The sequence below is a fragment of the Vombatus ursinus genome, unplaced genomic scaffold, assembly GCF_900497805.2.
Source record: "Vombatus ursinus unplaced genomic scaffold, bare-nosed wombat genome assembly UNPS02010284.1, whole genome shotgun sequence".
Classification (NCBI taxonomy): domain Eukaryota; kingdom Metazoa; phylum Chordata; class Mammalia; order Diprotodontia; family Vombatidae; genus Vombatus; species Vombatus ursinus.
Window position 1 is genome coordinate 421758 of NW_020950062.1, and position 24955 is coordinate 446712.

At 40.8% G+C, this 24955-nt stretch overlaps 1 protein-coding gene across 1 annotated transcript in view; it reads left to right on the forward strand.

The window, feature by feature from the left end:
• The window catches only part of FBXO32 (F-box protein 32), a 40427-nt gene extending 16156 nt beyond the window's left edge, over nt 1-24271 (forward strand). Inside the window, exons 5-9 of the mRNA XM_027854066.1 lie at nt 14632-14725; nt 15350-15534; nt 20542-20724; nt 21777-21920; nt 22978-24271. Coding sequence (XP_027709867.1) covers nt 14632-14725; nt 15350-15534; nt 20542-20724; nt 21777-21920; nt 22978-23067 — 696 coding nt within the window. The 3' untranslated portion in view covers nt 23068-24271. The remainder of the gene's footprint in view (nt 1-14631; nt 14726-15349; nt 15535-20541; nt 20725-21776; nt 21921-22977) is intronic.
• The last annotated feature ends 684 nt before the right edge of the window (nt 24272-24955 follow it).

Here is a 24955-nt window from a genome sequence, read left to right on the forward strand (position 1 = left end):
TGATCCTTATAACAGCCCTGTGCTGTAGATAAATATCCACATTTTATAGATGAAGAAACTGAAGATCAGAGAGGTTCACACAATCAGTGACCAATGTAGGACTAGAACTCATACACAAGATTGAACTTAACACATGCTAACTATGACATTGGTTTAAAGACTAGCTTGGACTCAAGGCTTGGACATCCCAATTGTTCACTGCTAAACTACAGAAAACCTTTCTGCTTTATCATGAAAGGGAAGAATACCTAGCCTGAGCAAACTGAAATTTTTTCTCTGTCCCTGCTGGCACCCTAGTTTCGGTGGGGCAGCGAGGGACATAGTATATAGAATGTTAGACATCATCAGGAAGGCCTGAATAGGAATCTTGCTTCAGACATTCATTAGCAGTGTGACTCTGGGCAAGCTGCTTAACCACCATTTGCCTTCTTTCCTCAACTGTAAAATGGGGATAAAAATAATAGCATCTACCCGCCATGGTTATTGTAAGGATGAAATGAGATAAAACATATAAAGCACTTTGCAAACCTTTAAAGCACTATATCTATTGTTGTTACCAATGCCTTGGATTTTTCTCCTCCTATTAAAATCCCACAAGTATTTATTAAGCACCTAGACAGTGCAAGTCACTGTGAATATGAAGCAGAACAAATCTTTTCTTTCCCTTAGGGAGCACCCATTCTACTGAGGGAGGTATAACATTTACACAGATAAGTATATTCATGATAATTTGAAGAAGGAGAGAGGGCCTCAGGAACGGCTTTGAGGAGAGAGCTGAGCCTTAAAGGAAGCCAAGGACCCTAAGAGGGAAGGAGGCTGTGCCTTCCAGCCATGGGGGAATCACAGAATGTCCACTTTTCTCTAGGTACTCAGTCCTTTCAAACGAAATTACTGTAAAAGAAGCCAACTTTTCTCAAGGAAAAACTGACAGTGACTTAAGATGCATTCACTAGCATGAAAAAAATTCTCATTCACTCCAGGACTCAGTAAAAGGAGTGTGTTTGCTTCTTTTACACCAAACCAGTGGCATTCTGGATGCAATGCTCCGTGGGACCTGCTCTCAACTATTTTTAAGGTCACAAAGGAAAAACTGCTGAGTGCTCACAAAGGTGTTTTGGTTTAGAAGTGTTTGAAGAATATTTTTATTTTTATTTGGAGAAGGAAGAATTTTTTTTTTCTTCTGCTTAGACCCTCAGCAGCTTTTGGAATACAGTGTTATTTGATTAAGACCCTTAGAACATTTTCATAATAAGAGGCACTATGTTTCTGTTTTGAAGTTTGTTTTTTTCGTTTGGGGAATTAAAAGCATTTTACAGAGGGCCTCTTTTGAGTCATCAAACTAATCCTATGAGATAGATATGACAGTTAAATTTCTTGAAGTCAATTCCCCACCCCACCCCCACTTCCTAATTGCTTAAGGCTAACTAGCTACATGACCCTGGGCAAGTCACTTAACCCTGTTTGCCTCAGTTCCTCATCTGTAAAATGAGCTGGAGAAGGAAATGGAAAACCACTCCAGTATCTTTGCCAAGAAAACACCAAATGGAGTCACGAAGACACAACTCAGCGTATGACCACTCCTAACACACATTACCCACAAGGTGGCGCCACAGTGGGACTACAGTAAGGAAGACCTGAGTTCAAAAGTGAACTCAAACACCAGCTGTGTGTAATCACTATTTATCTCAGTTTCCTCATCTGGGGGTAATAGTAGCACCTCCTGCCCAGGGTCACTGTGGGGATCAAATGAGATAATATTTGTAAAGCATTCAGCACAGTTCCTGGAATATAGTGGGTGCTATGTAAATGCTTATTCCCTTTCCTTACCATAGCCTGGTAATAGGTGTACGCATAGTAGAAAGTGTCGGACTTGGAATTAAGAGAACTGGGTTCAAATCCTGCCTCAGAGGCTTATAGTTGTGTCATTCTGAGCAGGTCAGCCTCTCAGAGCCTCAGTTTCCTTATCTGTAATATTTTACTACCTATCTCTATATCACTGTGTTAAACATTTAAGGACTGTAGAACTGTGAGCCTTTCATTATTTCTAGATATCATTATCAGTTTTTTGGGTTAAGGATTCTGAAATGCACTAAATCACTTAAAAGACAAAGGAGAGGTTAATGGGAGGTGTGAACCAGCTAAAGCATATCACACAGGAAAATTCCAAGGCAGGAGCACCATCAAGGATGTCATCAGAGAAACATATGACTGGGAAAAAAAATGATCAGACTGGTTGGTCATATGGTAAAAACAAAGGAAGGGACATAGACTCTTTCATTAGAGGGCATAGGTTCAAATCCCCCTTTTGACACAGTGCCTGTGAGACCTTGGACAAGACACTTATTCCCCTGGGCCTTGGTGAGCTTATCTGTAAAATTAGGAGTTTAGAATAGATGGCCTTAGAGGTTCCTTGCCCCTCGAGGATCCGTTATACTTTGGTACCAATGGACATCTTACATTCTGCCAAGAGTACTATCAAGAAGGCCATCAGCATGTGGGGTGGACCCTTGTTATGAGTAGGCTCAGACAAGGGTCCAACTAGATGGGCAGGCAGGGATGGTTTGACATCTTCATCACTGAAGGGAACAGCTGCATCAGAGAGATCACAGATCTCTTAGAGTATTGGAGACTTAACATATTGCCATGTAGTCACTCTAATGCCCCATCCTCTGATCCACCAGATTTTAATCCTCTAAGCTTTTCTGATACAGTTAATCCTTAATTCTAAACTAAACTATTATAAAGGTCTAACCAACTTTTAAGTTCATTTAAAAGAGAAAAGTCTGTGCCTCTAAAAAACATACATTTTTTAAAAATCTGATTCCATTCCAAAAACCTATTTAGTAAGCATGACATATAAGAAATTCTACAGCTTTTGAAATTTTCCATTTTTTCAAAATCCATTTTGTAACAAAGGTATCACGTACAAAAAGCCTATGAAAATGAAAGTATTACAGAATCGCAGAATATATTTGGGACATACACGTTATTTGCATGTTGTCTCTCCCATTAGAATGGAAGTTCCTAGAGGGCAAGGACCGTATTTTGGCTCTTTTGGCCTTTCCTTGTGTCCGTAATACTCAGCAATGATCTTTAACCATGAGTTTCCCAGATCATTTCTGAGCTATTTAGAATGTTAAGAAAAATCAGAATACAGCCTACCTGTTGTTGTGACAGTCTGAAAAGCTTTGGTTTGCACCATGACCCAAAGGTCAACACATTTGGGTTCTGCCCCTCAAAAGATGGAAAGGGAGTTTCAAGGACTGGGACCCTTTGTGGAGTTGGAACGTAATTACCATTAGGAGGAGTTCGCCGAGAGACCCCAGCCATCATAAGGGCACATAGGAGACACATTATCTCCAAGGTAATCAAATAATTGCACGGCCCTTCTCGTAGGGTTGCTGTGAACAAGGAATAAGTTTCATGTTCATAAAGAGCTTTGTAATCCACACATATCAGTCAATCAACAAACACTTATTAAGCATCTACTATGTGCCGGGCCCTGTTCTGAGCACTGGGGATAGAAAGAAGAACAAAAGAGACAGTCCCTGCTCTGAAGGAGCTCACGGGTCGAATAGGGGAGAAAACATGCAAACAAGATACCAATCAGTCATCATTTATTAAACACTTAACTATGTGCTAGGCACTGTGCTAAGCACTTGGGATACAAAAAGAGGCAAAAGACAGTCCCCATCCTCAAAGAGTTTACAGTCTAACAGAGGAGACAATATCTAACCAAGAGATAGAATTAACTGAAGGTAATTAATAGAAGGAAGGCACTAGCTTTAAGGGGGAGCAGGAAAGGCTTCTTGTAGAAAGTAGGATTTTTTCGGGGAACTAAAGGAGGCCAGGAAAGCCAGGAGGCAGAGAGGAAGAGGGAGGGCATTCCAGGCATAGGGATAGCCAGAGAAAACACCCAGTGTCTGGAGTTGGAGTATCTAATTCAAGAAGCGGCCAGGAGACCAGTGTCATGTATTGAAGAGTATGTGGTGGGGAGTAAGGTGTAAGAAGACTAGATGAGTGGGAAGGGTCCAGGTTACAAAAGGCTTTGAAAACCAAACACAGGATTTTATGTTTGCTCCTGGAAATAACATCGATCCACTGGAGTTCATTGAATAAGTAGGTGACATGGTCACACTTTAGCAAGAGCAGTTTGACAGCTGTAGTTAAATTGTAGCATTCTGCTCTAGTTGAGACTTCTGGTATCTGACTGCTCCATGAATAATAATCACTCACTTTTATGTGGAGCTTTAAATTAGAGAGTGTGGGGGGAGAGGTAGAATTGTCAAATACTTCTCTCCTCACTCTGAGTAAGGCAGTCCAAGCATTACTTTGCAGATGAGGAAGATTAGGCTAGGAAAGCTTAAGTGATTTGTTCATCCTCACGTAGCCAATAAGTCTCTGAGGTGGGATTTGAACCTCGGTCTCTTGACTCTTTATTCTACACCTGCTATGTGGAGAGCATGGGACTGGAAGGGGATACAAGGATGGGGAGCAGAGATGGGAGGCAGAGTTGAGGGAGGAACTAAGACTTAGGTATTTTAAGAGGTAGTTGACAATAACTTTCAGTGGACAGAATGCATGCAGTAAGGATGAATGGGAATTCCTGTTGAGAAGGAAGGGACTTGGGAGCAGCTAGGTGGCGCAGTGGATAGAGCACTGGCTGTGGAGTCAGGAGGACCTGAGTTCAAATGTGACCTCAGACACATAACACTTACTAGCTGTGTGACCCTGGACAAGTCACTTAACCCCATTGCCTAGCCAAAAAAAAAAAAAAAGAGAAGAAGAAGAAGAAGGAAGGGACTCCAGTAGGCTGTGGTGGGCAGAGGAGTCTTCACAGAGGTGAGGTCTAAGCTCAGTCTTGGAAGAAGAATAGACTTCAACCAAAGAAGGAAGAAAGGAAGAGCATCCCAGGGCAGGGGAATCACACATGTGAACACGCAAAGGCAGAAAAGTACAGGATGCATTCAGGAATTGTCACCAGGCTGGTGATCTTAGGGGAGCAGTTTGATAGATCGGACCTTATGAAGGACCTCCAACGCCAAGCCAATTAATTGGACTTTATCCTGCAAACAATCAGGAGTTATGGGAGTTTTTTTGAGCAAAGGAAGGATCGGATGAAAGCAGCAGTGTAAGAAAAACAGATCTGGTGGCGGTCTATCTGCAAGGCTGACTGTTGGCTCCTTATGATACTGAAGTCCAGAACTGTTCTCTTTGTTCCTGGTTCCCTTGACTTACCTGTTAAGTAAAGGGAAATACTTTGTTCAATTTTACTTCAAAGCTCTGTTATTTCTTCACTGTGGGTCCTTCCTCCACTGAAATAGCTCCCAGCCCCTTCATGCTTTAATGGGCGGTTTCAGAAGTTATCATGGCCAAGAAAAAAAAAAAAAGATTGCCTAGTGGCCAACCCTGTGATGATGAGCCTCTCTGAGCTTAGCTGGGCTGGTCCTTGGACACCAGACCCAGAGCCCTTTGCCAAGCCTAAACTTGAAGCCCTTCCAGATTGAAAGAAACTGCCAGAGCTTATGTTTTTCTGGCATAGTCTTTGAGCACCCAGGGTCACCTCCATGCCCAGGAAGGCATTAAAGGAGGAACAGGGGGGATAATGCAAGGATCCTGGAATGTACACACCCCAACGGCAGACTTAACGGGCCTGTGGGGTCTGGGTATTTGGACTCAAATTACCACCCTGCCCCACCCATTGTTCCCTGTGGAATGAGAATGAGGCTACTGTTTTACAGCTGTATCCACAACCATCCAAGTTCTTGGAGGCCCTTGCCCCAGCTTATTCCTATCCAGAGGTACTGATGGATCAAATCAGACAAGTAGGGAAGCTTGTCGATACCTTCGCACCAGTACCCTGAAGCTGAGCTTTCTGTGTGAGAGCTGTAACCACTGCATATTCTTGGGGTGTTTTTTTTCCTAAATTGCCACCCTCATATTCTTTTTTTTTTCCCTAATTCTTCCAACAAGTTGCCGCATTCCGCCTCCTAAGAATGCATTTCTCAAAACTTGAAATGTTTTAGCTTAAATTGACCAGTGGTTTGGCAAATGAATTGCTGAAATATGGTCCTGTGATCCAAAATTTAAACTCGATGCCTTCAATTAAAGCCACTCATAGGTTAAGTTTTTGGTAGATGGTGACTTGCTTGTGCATTTTGCCACCCTGAGGCAGGTACTTCCCCTAGAATGACCTCGAATGAGTTGAGCACTTCTGCCAATGCAGTTCCCTTCACCCTTCACTTTAGCATGGTCCTACAGGTTTTCAGTCCTCATCTGTTGTGTATGGGAAGAATACACCTCCAAAAAGCCTTCCCTGACCCCAGCAATGAAGTGCAGCCTTTCCCCCAGGAGCTCACATAATATTGTGTTTAAGCTCCCTTTTGTTATTTTGTGTCTCTATGTGTCATATTCCACGTTACTAGACCATAAACTTCAGGAGGGCAGGAACTTTGTCTCATCTAAACTTTATATCTCTCCCACTACCCAGCACAGTGTTCTACACAGAATAAGTGCTTAATGACTGTTCTGTTGAGCAGAATTGAAATCAAGTGAATGGAATTATGAAGGGCCTTGAAAACCAACTGGAGGAGAGGAGATTTTCAGTATTTGACCAAAGACAACCATTTTAGGCTGTTAAGTAGAAGGACTGAAATGTGTTTTCATCTGTAGCAGCATGCAGGATGAATCAAAGGGGTTAACTTTGGCTATGTTGAAAGTACAATTAATTCTTCTAGACTTGACTGTTCTTTAAAAAAAAAGAAAGAAAGAAAGAAAGAAAGTCAAAGGGATATTTTACTTGCAAATAATATTTACCCAATCTTGACATGCCCTAAGATTATTAATGTGGTTGAAAGTGATTCTCATCCAACCTGTCAGTGTTCGGGCTCAAAGTCAGCCCAGAACTTTCCACGGTTTTAATTTGTGTCATCCATTGAGTAAATAAGGGTTTTGAAAGAACAGAGTCTGATGGAGAGAGAACAGAGCAAAATAAAAGTGGGGGTTTATTTTTTAAAAGACAAAGATTTCTTAAGGGTGTTTAACACTGGTATTAACAGAAGAGCCACAAGTGTGAGAAATTATATGCGATAAAGTGAAGCTTCTCAAAGCTGGGATGATGTCAGGCCTTTGATATCATTATGAAATGTTCTCTAATCAACCACGTGAATAGTAGAGGCCAGAGAAATCTCATTGTCACATGAGGGGAATTTGGGAATGAATCTATTCTGGTTCCTAACAATATTGTGTATAGAACACACTTGGGAAACTGCTTCTAGAGTAATTGTCAGATAAAGAGGTCTCAACTTGGACTTGTATACAGCCTATGGTTCAAGTAACTGCCACTTACTAGAATGTGACCTTGGGTAAGTCACTTCCCACGTGAGCCTCATTTTCATCATCTGTGGTACAGTGGTTAGAGCACTGGCTTGGGAGCCACAAGGTCCTGAGTTCAAATCCTGCTTCTGACATTTACTAGCAGTATGACCCTGTATTTAGCCCCTATTTCTTCCAAAAGAGAGAGACAGAGAGATAGAGACAGAGACACAGGGAGGAGGGGGTGCTATAAGATAAAGAGGAGATTGAATGAAGAAAATTAAGAGATAGAACTAGTTATCTTTAAGGTTCTTTCCAGCTCTGTCAGTCTAGCTAGGTAGTGTAGTGGATAGAGCAATGGCCTGGAGTCAGGAGGACCTGAGTTCATATCTGACCTCAGACATTTACTACCTCTGTGACCCTGGACAAGTTATTTAATTCCCCCCACCTCAGTTTCCTCAACTGTAAAATGAGGATAATAATAGCACTTACTTCCCAGGGTTGTTGTGAAGATCAAACAAGATAAGATTTGTAAAGCACTTAGCAAGGTGCCTGGCACATTGTAGGTGCTTAATCAATGTTTGTGCCCACCTCATTCCTAAGATCCTGTGAGCCTTTCTGTAACTTTAAAAGATAGATAGATAGACAGACAGACAGACAGACATTTGCTGCTCTAGTCTCTCTAGGCTTGAGTCTGCTTTTCCTACTCGAATTTGTCACACCTTTGAATAACAACTAACTAGGTCCCAGTATAGCTATGTAAGAGCATCAGTTGGCTTCATGAATTAGTAGAATAATGTTACAGGGGGCTGTTATTAAACTCTTTTAAAAGGATACTCCATAAGGAGGCAACACAGCCCCCTAGAAAGAGCACTTTCTTGTAAGAAAACCTGGGTTTGAATCCCAGTTCTTCCACTTACTGTTTGTGTGATCTTGTACAGTGTCCTTGAGCCTCTTTCTTCATTTGTCAAATGAAAGAGTTGGACTGTATTACTTCTAACCCATCCTTCCAGATCTAACATTCTAACACAGGAAAAAACAAATGATGACATTCCTTTTAACCTATGTGCCTAATGGTGGACGCACCAATTCATTTCTGAAGGTTCAAGATCTCCCTCCTACCCATTAATCTTGGAAGCTATTTCAAACCCTGGTGGTCTCTCTGCTGCGATTTGTGACGAATCTCCAATGGCAGAGCAGTAGCAATACCCGAGGCTCAAGGGCAGGATGTGGTTTTAGTTTGTGGTAACTATCATTACTTCATCCTGTTTCTCAGAAGCATTTATCTTACTGAAAAAAAATTAGTCACGACTGATTGTGATGAATATACAATAAGGACAGGTGGTAATAGCAGCATAGAGTTCAGGAGCTGTGACCATACCTACTTCTCTTCCTTCCTCACCTTCCCTCCTTTCTTCTTTTCCCTTTTGTTCCCTCCTTCTATCTTCCCTTTCTTCTCCTCATTCCTCCTCTCCCTCCCTTTCTTTCCTTTCCTGTCTTGTCTCCTTCCTTCTTCTCACTTTCTTCCTTTCTCCCCCTTCATTTCTCCCTCTCTTGTTCCCCATTTCCCTCCTTCCTCCCCTCCTTTTCTTCCTCTGAAATCTCTCCCTCCTTTCTACTTCCAGCTCCTTCCTCCTTGTCCCATTCCTGCTGTCCTCCCTCCCTCCCTCCTCAATTCATTCTCCTCTCCTCTTTTTTCTACATCTTCCCTCATTCCTCCATTTATTCCCTCTCTCCTTCCCTTTTCCCTCTTTCCTCCTCCCCCCATGGATATCATTAAACATAATAATGACTAAAATTTGTTTAGTAGAAAATGTTTATCTGTTTTGTTTGTTTTTGCCTTGAGTAATTGCTCAACCCTTACCAGTAAATTCTCCTAGCTCCTACATTCTCTTCTGTTCTCCTTTACCCCCACAAGGAGGGGAGGAAGGAGACACATAGTCTCAGATATTGAATCAGCTTGGTAAGCAAATGTATACCAAATTAACATTCGCCCTGTATATTCAAGCACATACACAGCCAGAGTTATACAGAAAGTAAAAATGAAAGTTGCATCTCTTTTCAGCTGGTCCTCAATAACATATTCTTGCTAGCCTGTGTAACAGGAAGGTAGAGCCTAACAGCTTTTGCCCAACATAATAGTCTCAAGATACATGCTTCCTGGCCACTATTTCTTTCTTAATGTTAAAACCTCCATTAAAGTTCTCCTCTGGTGCCTCATTTTGGTGTGGAAATGATCCTGAGCTTTTGAAGGCAGTGCCAGAGAAACACAAACTCAGGCAGGATCTTCCCATCTGGGAAAGACCCAGTGCCCTGTGCCCTGTGACATCAAAGAGCAGCCTGGTTTAGTTCAGAGAGGCTTATCTCTAGAGAGTTAGCCATCAAGTGAAGGTTTCTGGGGTTGTTTTGGTTTTTGTTGCTCCAGTGATGGGGATAGGAATAGTAGCTGAAATTTATTTAATGTTCTAAAGTTTTGTTTGTTTGTTTTTGTGAGGCAGTTGGAGTTAAGTGACTTGCCCAGAGTCACACAGCTAGTGAGTGTTGTGTATCTGAGGCCGCATTTGAACTCAGGTCCTACTGACTCCAGGGCCGTGCTCTATCCACTGCGCCACCTAGCTACCCCTATTCTAAAGTTTTCAAAGAAGTTTACATAAGTGATCTCATTTGAGACTCACAACAGGCATTAGTAATAGCCTTTTATGGAAGAGGAAACTGAGGCTCAGAGAGGTCAACTGACTTGCCCACGGACATATTTTTTATTATGGGAGGCAGAATTGGAACTCAGGTGTACCTGACTCCAAGTGTAGCACTCTGTTCACTCCATACACCCTATTGCCTATGTTGGCCAAGTACCAACACTGATGAAATTGTAGTGCTTTTGAAGAATTGAAGCATGCTATCAGAAGCAATCAGAAACCTTGGCTTATTTTCTCTCTCATTCACCATTTTTAAAATGGTATCCACAGTCACCATTTCATCCTTTCCTTCCTTCCTACTTTCCTTAATTCATTCAACAAACATTTCAAGGGAAGCTCATGTGTGCACAGGCACGTAACACCAATGCAGTGGTCAGCCCAAGCCCCTGCAACTGTTGCCCTGTTATGCCATGGAATCTGATAACCCCAATGGCTGCTATTCACAGCATACTGTTAATATAAGCTTTCAGACTTTGTTTTTCCCAAAAGCGTCGATACATAATTAGCCTCTTATTTTCAGAATGTAAATCGATCCTGGATTAATGAAAGGGAAAAGACATGACCTGTATCTCATCCCATCAAATTCCATGTTGATGGGACTGTGGGTCGTCATATCTTTAGGATGTGTCATGGCAAGATACACGGCAGATAGTTTCCACATCTGTAAAATGAGGAAAGGGTTTGAACCAGCTCAAGTATCAAGCCAAGTGAACACTAATGGATCCCAGGTCACAGGATTTATCACTGGAAAAGAACCTTGGAGATTACCTGCTATTTCCAATACTTCAAATGCAGTTTTCACCACACCCTATTTTACTGATGAGGAAACTAGGGCACAGAGAGGTTCAATAACTTCACAGAGGTCACATAGATCATAAGCAGCAGACAGCCAGGATACAAACCCAGTTCTTTTTCTAATTGTAAAAACTATATTTATGTAACAGTTTGCAAAGTACTTTACATTTATTATCTCATTTTGGTCCTCACAACAACCCTGTGAGGGAGATGATATTGTTATCTCCATTTTACAGATGAGGGAAAGTAGGGAGAAGTTAAATGACTTGATTGATTGGGTTATAGCTAGAAAGTGTCCGAGACAGGATTTAAACTCCAGTCTTCTTGACTTCAAGTCAACACTCTCTCCTTTCTACTGTACCAGGTAGCTCCTGGTTCTCCAGAAGCCTTTAAATCTGTAATATGATTGACAGTGATGGGGTAGGAAAACATCAGCTACATGAGACCCAAATCACATTCCTGTTAGTTTCCTTCCACTTACTTCATTCCTTAGAAACTTCATGATTTCACCAGCATGGGCAATACCTCTAGCAATGAAGATACTAAGCCATCCTCAGCTTAATTAAGATTCTTCCTGAGTTGCTATGCACCACTACTCTCCCCCTCAACCCCCAATGCAAAAAAAAAAAAATCACCCAAGAACCAACCTTCCGTAATGAGTCCGTCCTGAACTCTGCTATGCGGGGCTTCTCGGATGACAGTAACATAACTCATCACCAGCCTTACAGCCTGCTAGGCCTTGCCAGAACTAGAGCTCCCCTGGCATTGCCCTTGAGAACCCAGGGTCACCTCCGTGCCATGATGAAGAGACACTGGGGTAGGACTTTGGTGGAGATTTTCTCAATGGCCCTCTTCAAAACCAGAAAAAAACCTCTGTTCAAGCCTGATCAGAAAAAGGCTGCATAGGCTATATATACTAGGACATAGGGTCAAAGCAAATAATAAAAGTGATCACTAAATTGTGCTAGAGCTTAGACATCCAATTTAAATATGCCAGCAAACACTCCTAGGTATGCACACTTTATTGAAGGGAAAAATTCTTCCAGGCCATTAAGACTTAATGGTATAATTATCATTGTCATCAAGGTGATCTGTAAATAGCGCCACCTACAGGCAAGAGAGGCTACCTAAGGGCATTAATTGGTCGCACAAATAGGAGAAACATTGTTACAGGGGGCTATTAGAGCTGTGTTGGAAATGAGACAGGAAGCCAACTGGTAACTCTGGTGTTACTGGTACAAATCAGGTGATTTGCACTTCTAATCATCCAAGTTTATCAGTATTCTGTGTGTCTGTGAGCTTAAATTTACACATATTTTAGTCTCTGTGTTAATATTCCTATTTTGTAGGTTGGGAGATAGCTGAAGTACAGAAAGGACAATTACTTTGCACAGGAATGATGAGGATTAAAATACAGAGATGGTGAATCCTAACACCCTAGAGTTTAAAGGGAACTTAAAGGTCATCTAGTTGTGCATGAATCCCCTCTTCTTTACTCCTGACAAGTCATCTAATCTCTGAACACCTCCAGTGACCCGTTCCATTATGGGAAGCTTGGATAACTTAGGTCATGCCTTATAATGAACAAAAATATTCCTCCTGTAATTTCTAGCCATTACTGAGTTATTCAAAAAATATTTATTAAGCAACTACTACATTCAATGTATCAGATGGGATAAGAGATAAAAGGATATACAAAGACACATAAAACATGGAGAAAAGAAACTTGATAGACTGAAAAGAACACTGAATTTAGAGTCAGAAGACCCAGGTTTTTCAACATGTAGAGAGTAGCTGCTTAATAAATGTTGAATGAGTGAGTGACTGACTGAGTGAATGAACTGGCACTACCTGTGTGATCCTGGGTAAATCACTTAAGCTATCTGGGCCTCAGTGTACTCATCTGTAAAATAAGGAGGTTGGACAGATGATCTCTAAAGCCCCTTCTGGCCCTAGATCCTAAGGTCCTGCCTCAGAAGTATGTGTGTTATATTTTGATTTGTCAGTTAGCAGCTTTGACCACCAAATACTTTTTCATTCTATTCTTCCTTCTTTCAAAGCAACCTCTCAGACCAAAGGCCTGAGGGCATAACCCCTTCCTCGATTGCACAGTCCCCACACCCCACACTCCACCCACCTACACCTTGTGACTTGGAGCATTTTTAGACCAGGTTTAAAATAGCCTATTACTGTTAAGTGGCTGATGGTTACAATGGACCTTGAATTTGGGATGGGCTTCTCAGTCAGAATCCTTCTTGGTGTTAGGGTTTTTTTTCCCCTTAATGATGAGTCACAGTACAAGGCAGCCTGCCCTTCTGAGCAATGATCTAGGTTTTTGTTTTCTTTCATCTTACTTTTTGAGGGTCATATGAGGTGCAGGATATTAATAGAACATCAGCCTTCTGGTCCGGGGTGTTGGCCCAGCCAATAAGTAGAAGATCTGTCACTTTTAACTACTCCAGCTCCCCAGTTGACAGTCACATGCCTGGGGAAGAGTGCTGAGCAAAATAGGCAAGTAATAGAAATAAGTTTCTTTGCTGTGAGCTCACAGCACACGACCATGTACAAACCCAATGTTTATACATGCTGGCCATTCTTTGTTGCATGCAAAACCCATAACTTGAGTGGTAATCTAGACTAGACCAAAGGTTCTTAACCTCAAGCCCGTGAACTTTTTTTTTAATAACATATTTTTATAACTGAATTTCAATCTAATTGTTTTCTTTGTAATCCTATATGTTTTGCTTTATGCATTTAAAGACATTATTCTGAGAAGGGGTCCACAAGCTTCACAAAATTGCCAAAGAGGTCCAGGATATCAAAAAGGTTATGAGCTCTTGCTTTAGGTGAATCAGATATTAGGGAGGCAGCATGGTCTGGTTAAAAGAGCAGCAAACAAGGAGATGAGAGGAGACCTGGTATGAGTGCTACTTTTGCCAGGAATTTGTTGCATGACCTTGAGCAAGTTGTTTAAATTCTTTAAGCCCTTCTTTCCCTTATCTGTAAGAAAAAAAAATTATAGAGATTGAACTAAATGATCCTAAGTCCATTCTAGTTCTCAAAATTATGTAAAAATTTCTTTCATAGCCCTCCCTCCTCCATTCCCAGTAACAGCATTATAACATTAGCTATCTTGGACTTGGGGAAAGGAAAATTTTCATTAGTACCTTTTATTCTTCTAATCACAAATGTAATTATATTCAGACTCCTTTGGAAAAGTATCCCTACTTTGGTTTACTTCAAAAAGACTCGATAAAGGTTTAAATTATATAATGAAACTATAATCCACTTGGTAATTTGGAGCTGGTTACCCAGAAAGCTTGATTCTCTCCCATCATCTTCCTCTGTTCATATTTTGAACCTTTCAATGTTCATTGCTAGTTCTTCATAACATTAGGGCTGGAACAAAGAGAAAAAGGCAAAATTCAAGTCTGTTTCTTTAGCTACTTGGGAGGTGATTATGCAGAAGTAAAGCATTAGCAGCAGATCCCAGCAAACTTGTTTCTTTTCAAAAGGCATGAACTTCATGGGTGCAACAAAAGGAGGACAAATGGGATGGGGTGGTCCCAACTTAAGCCAAAATTCTTTATATTTTCAAAGAAAAGCATCTGATTCTTCAGCCTGCTTCCTGTGCTATGGATTTTTAATTACTCCCATTTATCTTTTATTTTGAGCATCTGCTTCTCACTGTGGCTGGCCTGGCCTGCCATTTATCTCTTTAGCCGTCATTGTGGGTCTGTACTGTGTCACATGACTCAAAGCACAGATTAGAGAGGGGAAAAAACTTCTGTATTCTAAGCCTGGCAACTTCTATTTTTATCCACAGCTGTTGGAACTGATAGCGAAATCACAGCTCACTTCCCTGAGTGGCATTGCCCAAAAGAACTTCATGAACATTTTGGAAAAAGTTGTGCTGAAAGGTAAACCCATTTTAATATATATATATACACATGTATACATACATGTACATATGTACATTTATGTGTGTTATCTGTATATACACATGTATGTATCCATGCATGCATGTATCTATTTTTAAAGGCATAAGGAGGATACCGATGAAGCATTAAGATCACTTAATTTCTTAAAGGTGGGTGATAAAAAATAACACCACACTGAAAAGCTCAAAGCATTGCTATTATATGGAACTTATCAGGACCTGATTCATTGAATTTTCCAATGCCCTTATCATGCTCCATTCCTTAATAAGGAACCTTTTCCTTCCCCTTTGAACCCCATGGTCCAATCTGTTCTCATTGCCAGCATATATCACAACCTTAGTTTGTGAATGGCCTCTCCAGCCTTTAACATAAACTCCTTGAGGACAGGATCTGTTTCCCTTTGGTTTTTATATCCCCAGCACTTAACAAAGTATCTGGCACATAATGCACTTAAGAAATCCTTGTTGGTTATTAATTGACTGATTGAAAGCAGAGCTTCCTGGAAAAATAAAAACTCAAGGGTCATACAAAATATAGAAAAGAGGAAGAAGAGGGAGAAAACACTAAATCAATAATTGTTTCTTTATTTTTTTTTCTCCCAAGTCCTTGAAGACCAACAAAATATCAGATTGATAAGAGAGTTGCTGCAGACCCTCTACACATCCTTGTGTACCCTGGTCCAAAGGGTAGGCAAGTCTGTTCTTGTCGGGAACATTAACATGTGGGTGTACCGAATGGAGACCATTCTACATTGGCAGCAGCAGCTGAACAACATCCAAATCACCAGGGTGAGCAGGAAGGCTAAGGCGGGGAAAGAGCCATTGTAGTTCCTACATTCAGGTGCCTGAGCACAGCTGGGGCTCAGGGTAGGGGCCACACTAGGGCTTCAGAAGCCTCTAGTTATGGCAGGATCTCTATTGTTATGACTTGATATGTTAACACGGCCCTCAACAAGAAAAAGAAAACAGCCAAAACATTCTCTGATAGAGTAGGCTAGGGAGGGAGAGCCAGGAAAGGGGGGAGTAGATGATCTGAGGGAAAGGGCAAGAAAAGCATGATGAGAAAATTGGAATTTCTCCCAAGTTTGTAATCACTGAAATCCCTGAGAAGTGTTTGAGGAGTTCTCTTTTCTCTGACCCTTTTCTAACGAACTTCTTATTCCTAGCTTCAAGATACTGTCAATACAATAGAGCTGGGATTCTATTGACTTTTTCCTGAAGTAGGATTTGGGGCTGGTACTGACCTGCAAATTACAGTTCTATGTATTCATCATAAAGACAAAAGAACCTTTCAGTACAGGGTTTGGACACAAATGTAGATCAGAGAAGGTACAGGGGAACTCAGTCCACATCTGTAGGCTCATTTTTCTATTTTAAGATAAAACTGTGGGTGTGGAACACTATATATGATATCAAATTTGGTTGATGTGTTGGTTAGTTTTGCTAAAAACTTCTTTTGCTCTTTTTATTTGTCATAAAACATGGCTGTCTGGTAGGGGGAGGAGGAGAAAATCTATTGAGAAATATATTAAGGAGAAATCTATTGAGCAGCACATGCAATATAAAAACTAAATTATGTCAATGATTTTTTAAAAATAAATAAATAAAACTCAAGCCTAAGTTGTCACCCACTGCCAATATGGTTAATAGCTAGCAAGTACTGTCAGAAAAACACATGAAAAAGAAATTGGTGGATTCAATGCGATGAGGTGGAAGATCAGTCTTGGACTCAGGAAGACCTGTGTTCAAGTCCTGCTTGCCTTTAAATGTGTGACTTTAGATAAGTCACTTAACCTCTCAATGCCCCAGACCACTCCCTAAGACTATATATTACTATATATATATATATTGCTGATTTTCATATGTAAAGAATTTCGACCCTAGAGTTCCCTACATAGATGAAAACACAAGTCTGGACACAAACAAAGTATCTATATTGGCATCTTCCTTCTTAGTATGTTAATCATTGGAATAAGATTGCTTATAGTGGTTTACTGGACCAAAGAAAGTAGAGTCTTGTCTGTTTCATATTGACCAGAAGTGGTGTGAAGAGACTTCCTGTGCATCTACAAATAATTGTTACAGAAATAACAGTTAATCACTGAAGTAGCTGTGTGGAGAATTCAAAATACCATGTGTGTGTTCTTCCTCTTATCTTGTCACAATGTCTCTGAGGCTTAATTTCTGAATCCTTAAGAGTGAAAGAATAATTCTATCAACTACAAAGTCAAGTGGAAAATGGAGGCTTCTCAAGTATTTTTTTTTTAAAAAAAGCATTTGGCTTAATGATATAGATATTTTAGGGGAAAGTTCTTTGGGGTTTTTATTAGTTTGGTGTGAATTGTCTTTTTGATTTTCCCATTCTTCCCTTCTCATGCAATAAGCCTAGTTTTCCCAGTCCAGTTCAGAATGAGATAAGGAGTACTTCCCTCTCACCTCAGCATCCTCTGGAGCTTGGGGGGTATGGGGATGCAAGCTGGGTGGAGTTGTGATGTTGCTTTCAAAGACAGCCTAGGTGCATGCTTGGGGAAGTTAGAATTCTCTGTTGACTTTATATGACCTGGTAAGGTTTACAAAAGTTTGTAAATACGTGATCTTTTTTGAGCCTTATAACAACCCTGTGAGATTGTTTGTATCATCATTTCCCCTTTGCTGCAAAGAAAATTGAAGCTCAGAGTGGTCAACCCTCTACTTACTAAGTGACCTTTGAGGTCCTTTCTAGCTTTAAATGTCTACAATCATCATTAATATTAACAATAGCCCTAATTCATTATCAATAATAACCAAGGAAAGGTTAATAAACTATGGAAAGAGAACTTGGTTTTGTAGTAAAAGGGCCTCATTTCAAGTCTCAGCTCTGCTACAAACAACCTGTGTGAGCTTAGGCAAATCCTTAAACCACCCTGGGCCTCAGTTTCCTCATCTATAAAAACAAGAGAGTTGGACTAGATGACCTAGTCTAGATCCCTTTCAGCTCTGGATCTGTGATCCTAACAATAGCATAATTCTATTAAATACCTGAAGGCTTTCGAAGCCCTTTCTTTCCAAAAATCCTCTGAGGTAGGGAGTGAAAAATAATCATACCCATTTTACAGAGGAGAAAAATAATACTCGGAGGAACCGAATGACTTGCTCTGCATCATACAACTGATATGTCAGAGCTGGGATTCAAATTCATATCAGTTTTTTACCTCAAGTCTTATCATACTAGCAGCTTTCCACTATATCCCTGGTGTCTCTGTTTTAGGACCTGAACCCACAGCTCCTAATGCCTACCCCAGCATGCTTCCCCCTCACCATAATCTCTTGTGTACTTCACTTTACCCCTCCGTGGCTCTAAAGTAAATTGCTTTGAGAGTAACATCACAGCTCCACCCAGTTTGCATCCCCACAGCCCCCAAGCTCCAGAGGATGTTAAGGAGAGAGGATTATACGCAGACTGGGAAAGGTAGGTTTATCACATGGGTGCCCATACAAAGTAAGAATGCTTGGCCAGTGTTCTGTTAGCATCCTTGGGTTCCCATCCCTTTTTGAACTCAGCTCTTTCCCAACACACACACACACACACACACACACACACACACACACACACACACAGAAGGAGAGAGAGAGAGAGAGAGAGAGTCATTTATAGTACAGATAAACTTTCAAATCGAATCCCATGGAGACAATTTTTATAAGCTGAGATATGCAACATTTAGAAAAGCTAATGAGAAGGCTAGGACAATCAAGAGGGATTGTTGCTCTTGTTTTCTGGAAGAACAAATCTGAGGCACCTGGGATGTGTGCAGCAAGGCAAGGTTCTGCCCCATACTTCCACATACTGCCAAAGGCAGAATTACATTGGGGGGGGGGGGGGTCAAGAGTGGGCCAGCATGGCTTCTAGCCAGGTGCTAGCTTGGAAAAGAAAAAGAACGGCTCTTGTTTCCTTGGTTCATGTTTATATTCAGCAAAAGTCGATGAGCATGTGAACTGTTAACCGTTAATAAGGAGGCAGGGCTCTTCTGGGGGTTGAGACAAAAATCTGGTTAAAAGGTCAGGTTTGAAAAGCTGAGAGTCCTCACTGCCTGCCTGCTGTGCTCCCCTCCTAACAGAAGCGAATGTCATAATTGGCCAGTGGGTTTTATCCAAAAAAAGTAGATACTTTGAAGCTCACTTGGAAGTTGAAAAAAAAAAATCCCCAGGCAGTTTTATGAGCTCATTCGATCCATAGTAGATAAAAAATGACAAATGGGCTTAGGGCCTTCTGCAGGCCTGCAAAGCCCTCACTGTGGTAAACAACTAAAAGTTCTCCTCCACAGACCAAGGAGAAACAGATCAGCCAGTCAGTCAATATACCAACACTGGTTAATGCCTTCAGTGTGCAGGGCACCAGGCTGGGCAAGGAGACCCAAAGCTTAGAGATAACATGGTCTCAATGTAATGGAAAAAGCATTTGAGTTGAGTTAGGAAACAGTGAGGTGCCATGGAAGGAGCTCTGGTATGAAGTCTCAGAACCTGATTCAAGTTCTTCTAGTTAATTACTATGTGACCTTTGGCAAGTCATATCATCATATCATCACCACCACCACCACCACCATCATCATCATCATCAAGCTAGCATTTATTCAGATTTGCAACTTGTTATCCCATTTGATCCTTTACTGTTGTAAAGTACTGTTGTACTGGGAGATCGATGCTATTACTATCCCCATTTCAGAGATAAAGAAACTGAAATTAGGTGAAATGACTTGCCTAGGGTCACACAGCCAACAGGTGTCTTGAGATAGGATTTGAACTCTGGTCTTCCTGATTCCCAGGCTATCACTCTATCCATTGTGCCACTTAACTGGCCTATTTCTATAGGGAAACAGGGAGAAATCTAGCTGGAAATTCATTCATTCATTCATTCATTCATTCATTCATTCATTCATTCATTTATTTTTATCCAGACTTGTAATTTCATTGATATGGGGGAGATCCCTGGTGCTCCTCTCCCCTTCCCAGCCCTCCTCCCCACTGCTGACCTCATACTCTTGGAAAATATCCCACAGTACTGAGAAGTTAATGAAGTGATTTACTCAGGTTCCTACAGCAACCATGTGTATGGGAGGCAGGAGGGGGGTGTATTTAAACCCATGTAGTCCTGATTCTGAGGCCTGTTCTTTATCCAGCACACCATACTGCCTCCTATGTATTCACATATTGCTTTTGAAAAGTCTTGTAAGATAAGGTAGCACACATCTTATTTCTGTTTTGCAGATGAGAAAAAAACTCTATCTCAGCACTTGCCCATGGTCACACAATTTGTGAATGGGGGGCAGGGGGTTGCACCCAGGTCACCTTATTCCCAAGTCCAAAGGGCTAACCACAATACCATATAGATTGTGACAGATTTTTCCAGATCTGTCCACTCTTAGGCACTAGACACCATTATGGATGGAGGAACTCTAAAAATCGTATGGAATACACCAAACTAAGGTAGCCCTTTTAAGCTGTTCTGAGACACCCTGTCCTTATCCCCAGTGTGTGCTTTCTGAAATATGCAACACATCTCAAGAACCCAAAAGGCAAGTTTTGTGAAATTGAAGAAACGTCACAGACACTAATCAATTCAAGGTGGTCTGCACTATTCTCACTTGGCCTCCACAGCTGGGGCCAATTTAAGTGTTTAGAATGAAGAGAATTTTTGATTCCCTCTCTGTAGAATAAACCAGCTTGAGAGTGGAGGGTGGTTGGTGGTTGGTGATGCCTTTACCTCTTGGTTGGTTGGTTTTCCCTTCCTTCTCCATGTAACTGAATCTTCCTTGGTTCCAGCCTGCTTTCAAAGGCCTCACCTTCACAGACCTGCCTTTGTGTTTACAACTGAACATCATGCAAAGGCTGACGGATGGAAGGGACCTTGTCAGCTTGGGCCAGGTGGCCCCAGATCTGCACCTGCTCAGTGAAGACCGGTTGCTATGGAAGAAACTCTGCCAATATCATTTCACAGAGAGACAGGTAACTGAACAGCAGGTTTTCTTTTCCTTCATCTTCATGTCCCTACTTCCACCTCTCCGTTCTTAATATCTCTCCCCTCCAGAATTCCATAAGTTTATTATCCAAGTACACATGCATAATACCCAAAGTTGGTGCCCCACCCCGTTCTGACTCTCAAATCATAGAATCATAAAATCATAGAATCTCAGACTTGGAAGAGATTTTCAAGGCTAACTAGTCCAACCTGTACTTGAACAGAGGGTTCCCCCTACAACATCTTGAAGAGTGGTCACCAAGCTTCCATAGGAACACCTCCACTTGAATAGCTCAAGTGATGGAGAGCTCACTACCAGCAAAGGCTGCCTGTTCCACATACAGAAGACTCTATGTATTAAAGAACTTGTTCCTGTCACTGAATTGAAATTTGCCTCTCTAGTCCTCCTACTCATTGTTCTTAGTTCTGCTTTCTAGAACCAAACAAAACAAATTTTCTCTACCTTTCAAATGACACCCCTCCAAATATAGCTCTCATCTCCATCCACCCACCACTACCAGCACCACTGCTACTTTTCTTGAAGTTGACCATCACCAATTAGGTTCAGGGCCTACCTCTGATACTTAAAGTATGTGTGACCTTGGGCAAGCCACCTCTCCAAACCTCAGTTTCCTCATCTGTAAAAAGGCAGTAATAAGACCTGTAGCACTAACTTCATGGAGCTGTTGTAAGGATTAAATCAGTAAAGTATGTAAAGCCATTTTCAAACTTCAAAGCACTAGAGGAATGCCAAATATTATTATTATTCTTACATAGCATGATTTCTGGTCCCCCATCCCATCCCACTTGCCTTCCCTGAACAGTATGGAGTTTGTTTTTCAATACCTTCCTTACGCTAAGTCAACTAAAACTCAACATAGTCCTCTAGTTGTAGCCTTAAGAAGGAAGTTTTCTGGTTTTGAACTGTCTTCTGTGGGCGGATTGGGTGACAAAGAGAGTTTGGAGAAAGCATTTTCAGAATCTCTCAAATCATAATCCCAGGCTCCTACTTACTCCACTGTCACTACTTTAATTTTAGATTCGCAAGCGATTAATTTTATCTGATAAAGGACAACTGGATTGGAAGAAGATGTATTTTAAGCTTATCCGATGTTACCCAAGGAAAGAGCAATATGGAGACACACTGCAGCTCTGCAAACATTGCCATATCCTTTCTTGGAAGGTGAGTTGAAGAAATGACCCTAACAGAGGCCTAGGAAGACTCTGTCCTCTCATAGAGATTGTGCAAATAATATTTTTATTCACATGCTTAACATAAAACTAAGACTTTTTTACTTCTGCAATGACCTGAAATGTAATGGTGAGGGAATGAAATCATAGGTGGGTGCTTTATTAGCACAAATAAAGTATTCCCTGAAGCAGTCGCATATATTTGAATTCGTACTATTTTAAGTTATGATTATGTGAAATTTGATCATTGAACCCAGTGGAAATAAACAATTGAATTCAAATAATGTAGCCCCTTCAGGGGATTTCTTATTCACACTAATCTGGGACTGGCTGCATTTGGTCCCTATGAGGAAAAAATCCTGAGTCCCTAGGAATGCACCATAGAGCTCCTTCCCTACTTTGTGCTAATGAAGGAGACCTTCTTTCCCAGTGTGAGTGAGATTTATGCTTCCTAATATACACATATACTTTTCTTTTTTCTTTCTCTTTTTCTCTATTCCTTTCTTTCTCTTCCCTCCTTCCTTCTTTTTTTCTCTCTTTTCTTTCTTCCTTTCTCTCTTCCTTCTTTTTTCCTTCCTTTCTTCCTTATTTTTTTTCTTTCTTTTTTTTTTGGTCTAAATCTGTGGTTTCATCAACATAGGAAGTTCCCAGGTATGGAAATTCTCTCCACCAATGCAGTTGTGCAATTCCTCTGTCACATGGGCCTGAAAAAACAAGGGTTGGTGTCTAGATAGCCCCAAGCATCTAAGACTCTAGTTTAGAGTAAGAGACTTGTCTCAGGCACTGAAAGTTTAAGTGAATTGCCTATGACTACAGACCTTGGATTTATCCAAGATAAGACTAGGTCTTCCTGGTTCTAAGGCTGACACACTATTAACTGGGCTTGCTGTTTCCATTGTAGTTCCTTGCTTTTCCAGGCCCATGTGGCACTCTCCCATGGCATTCTCTAGAAAGGGTTATTGTTCCTATATTAGCCAGTGCTTTGCAGTGCTAAGAACAGAAGAGATACCTCTGGGAACCCAAGCTCAACTTCTATGTTCTTTTTGCAGGGAACCGATCATCCATGTACAGCCAATAATCCAGAGAGCTGCTCTGTCTCTCTGTCGCCCCAGGACTTTATCAACTTGTTCAAGTTCTGAGCCCTCACATGGGACAGCCCTTGAGAATGTCCAGTTCTCATGAGATGCTTTGTAATACCCAATATGGACACTTCCATTGTAAATAGTGTACATTTTTATGTTGTTTTGAAATTCCTGAGTTGAGTAAATGACAGACAGGACCCTGGAGGAGAAAGATGAAATTGCTGACTGGCTATTTAGGATCATGGACTTTCTTAATAGAACTAGTGTGGAAAAACAGTCAGACTGTAAATAAACTTTTTTAAAAAATGATTAGCCAGCAAGGCTATAGCAGCATCAGTGCTATATTTCAGAAGTCACATTGAATTTGCCTTATGTGCTCTGAAACCCCTATTTGATTTCCAAAGATTGGGAAAGCATCAAAGTTGAATTGATAATAGAACAACCTTGACCTGTTTACAAGATGGAAATTTGGGAAGAAACAGCATATCCAGATGAAAAAGTCAATGTTTTGGTTTTCTAGTTGGGTTTGTGGTTCTTTGTTGTTGTTATTAACTGTCATTGTCTTAAAGCAATGGAAAAACCCATTTAACAGATCTGAACATTTCTTAAGCCTATATTGTATAAAAGGCCATATCCTGCAACGTGAAATTCACCACACCATTTTCTACCTCTGACATCATAAAATGCTTTTTTTCAGCACACACACATACACAGCACGTTCTCTGCTGCACATTGTAAATTTTCATGTCTATTTTTAATCACTGTAAAAGTGACTTAAAGGAGAAAATATCGACCACAAAGTTTTTCTTATTTTGAGCTTACTTAATCAGAGGAGTAGGATAGTCTTTGGAGTTGCCTCTTGAATGGGAAATCTAAAATACTAGGTTCAAAATGCTTTTTTTTTTCATGCCACTCACTGTGGAGAGAACAGCAGGACAGAAATCCACTTCTGCAGCTCAGCTATAGAAACTGGAGAACTACTGATGAAGAAACTGAGGCTGAAAGAAGTAAAGAGGGTCCATAATAACCCATGTCCAGGAAAAGACTTATTCCTGTTTGTCTTCAGGGTATTTCTTATGCTTGCTCCATCCCAAGTACCTTCATAAAACAGCATAGTTCAATTGATAAGCTGAATCCTGGAAGGATTATGTGTTCCTGTGGCCTTACCAAGCAAATCCCAAATATCTATGGGCTGATTCAGATATATTACCAGTTCCCTTGCCCTTGGAAGTTTACTGATCATTAAATCAATCTTCTCCTCTATTTGTCCAACATGAATTTTTTGTCAACCCTGACTAATCATTTCTAAGGCAGATTTGATAAAAGTCCATAACTTCTCCAATCAATAAATATTTAAGTGCCCACTAGGTACCAGGCACTATGCTAAGTGTTGGGGCTACAAAAAAAAAAAAAAAAGACAGACCCTGCTCTCAAGGAGCTCACAGTCTAATGAGAGAGACAACATGCAAGCAACTATGTACAAACAATATACATACAGGATAAGTTGGAGATAACAGAGAGAAGGCATTGACGTTGAGAGGGATCATTAGAAAAAGTTGGGAAAGGGTGGAGAAAAATACCGTATGTCCTCATACCAAACCCAGAGTTCACATTGAATGTTTCTCAGTGCTGGGACTGGTATACATACGCAAGGGGATTTTTGAAAGGCAATTATAGGTGGGTATACAGTGAAGAATGAGGAATCTCAGGACTTCATGAGTTAATTTTTGGACTTTTTGGTGTATGTATGTGTGTTTTTTTACTTTTTATGAGATCTTGCTTTTTGACAGCAACTAGGTACTTTTGCCATTTGCCATTACATTTACATTTTTGCAAATGCAAACACCATCTTGTATAGTTTTGGCAAAAAAGAAAAACAGAAATAGTTTGGATTTGGCATTTGTGTTACTGGACAATTTGTCCTTTGGAGGTAAAATGCTAGTTG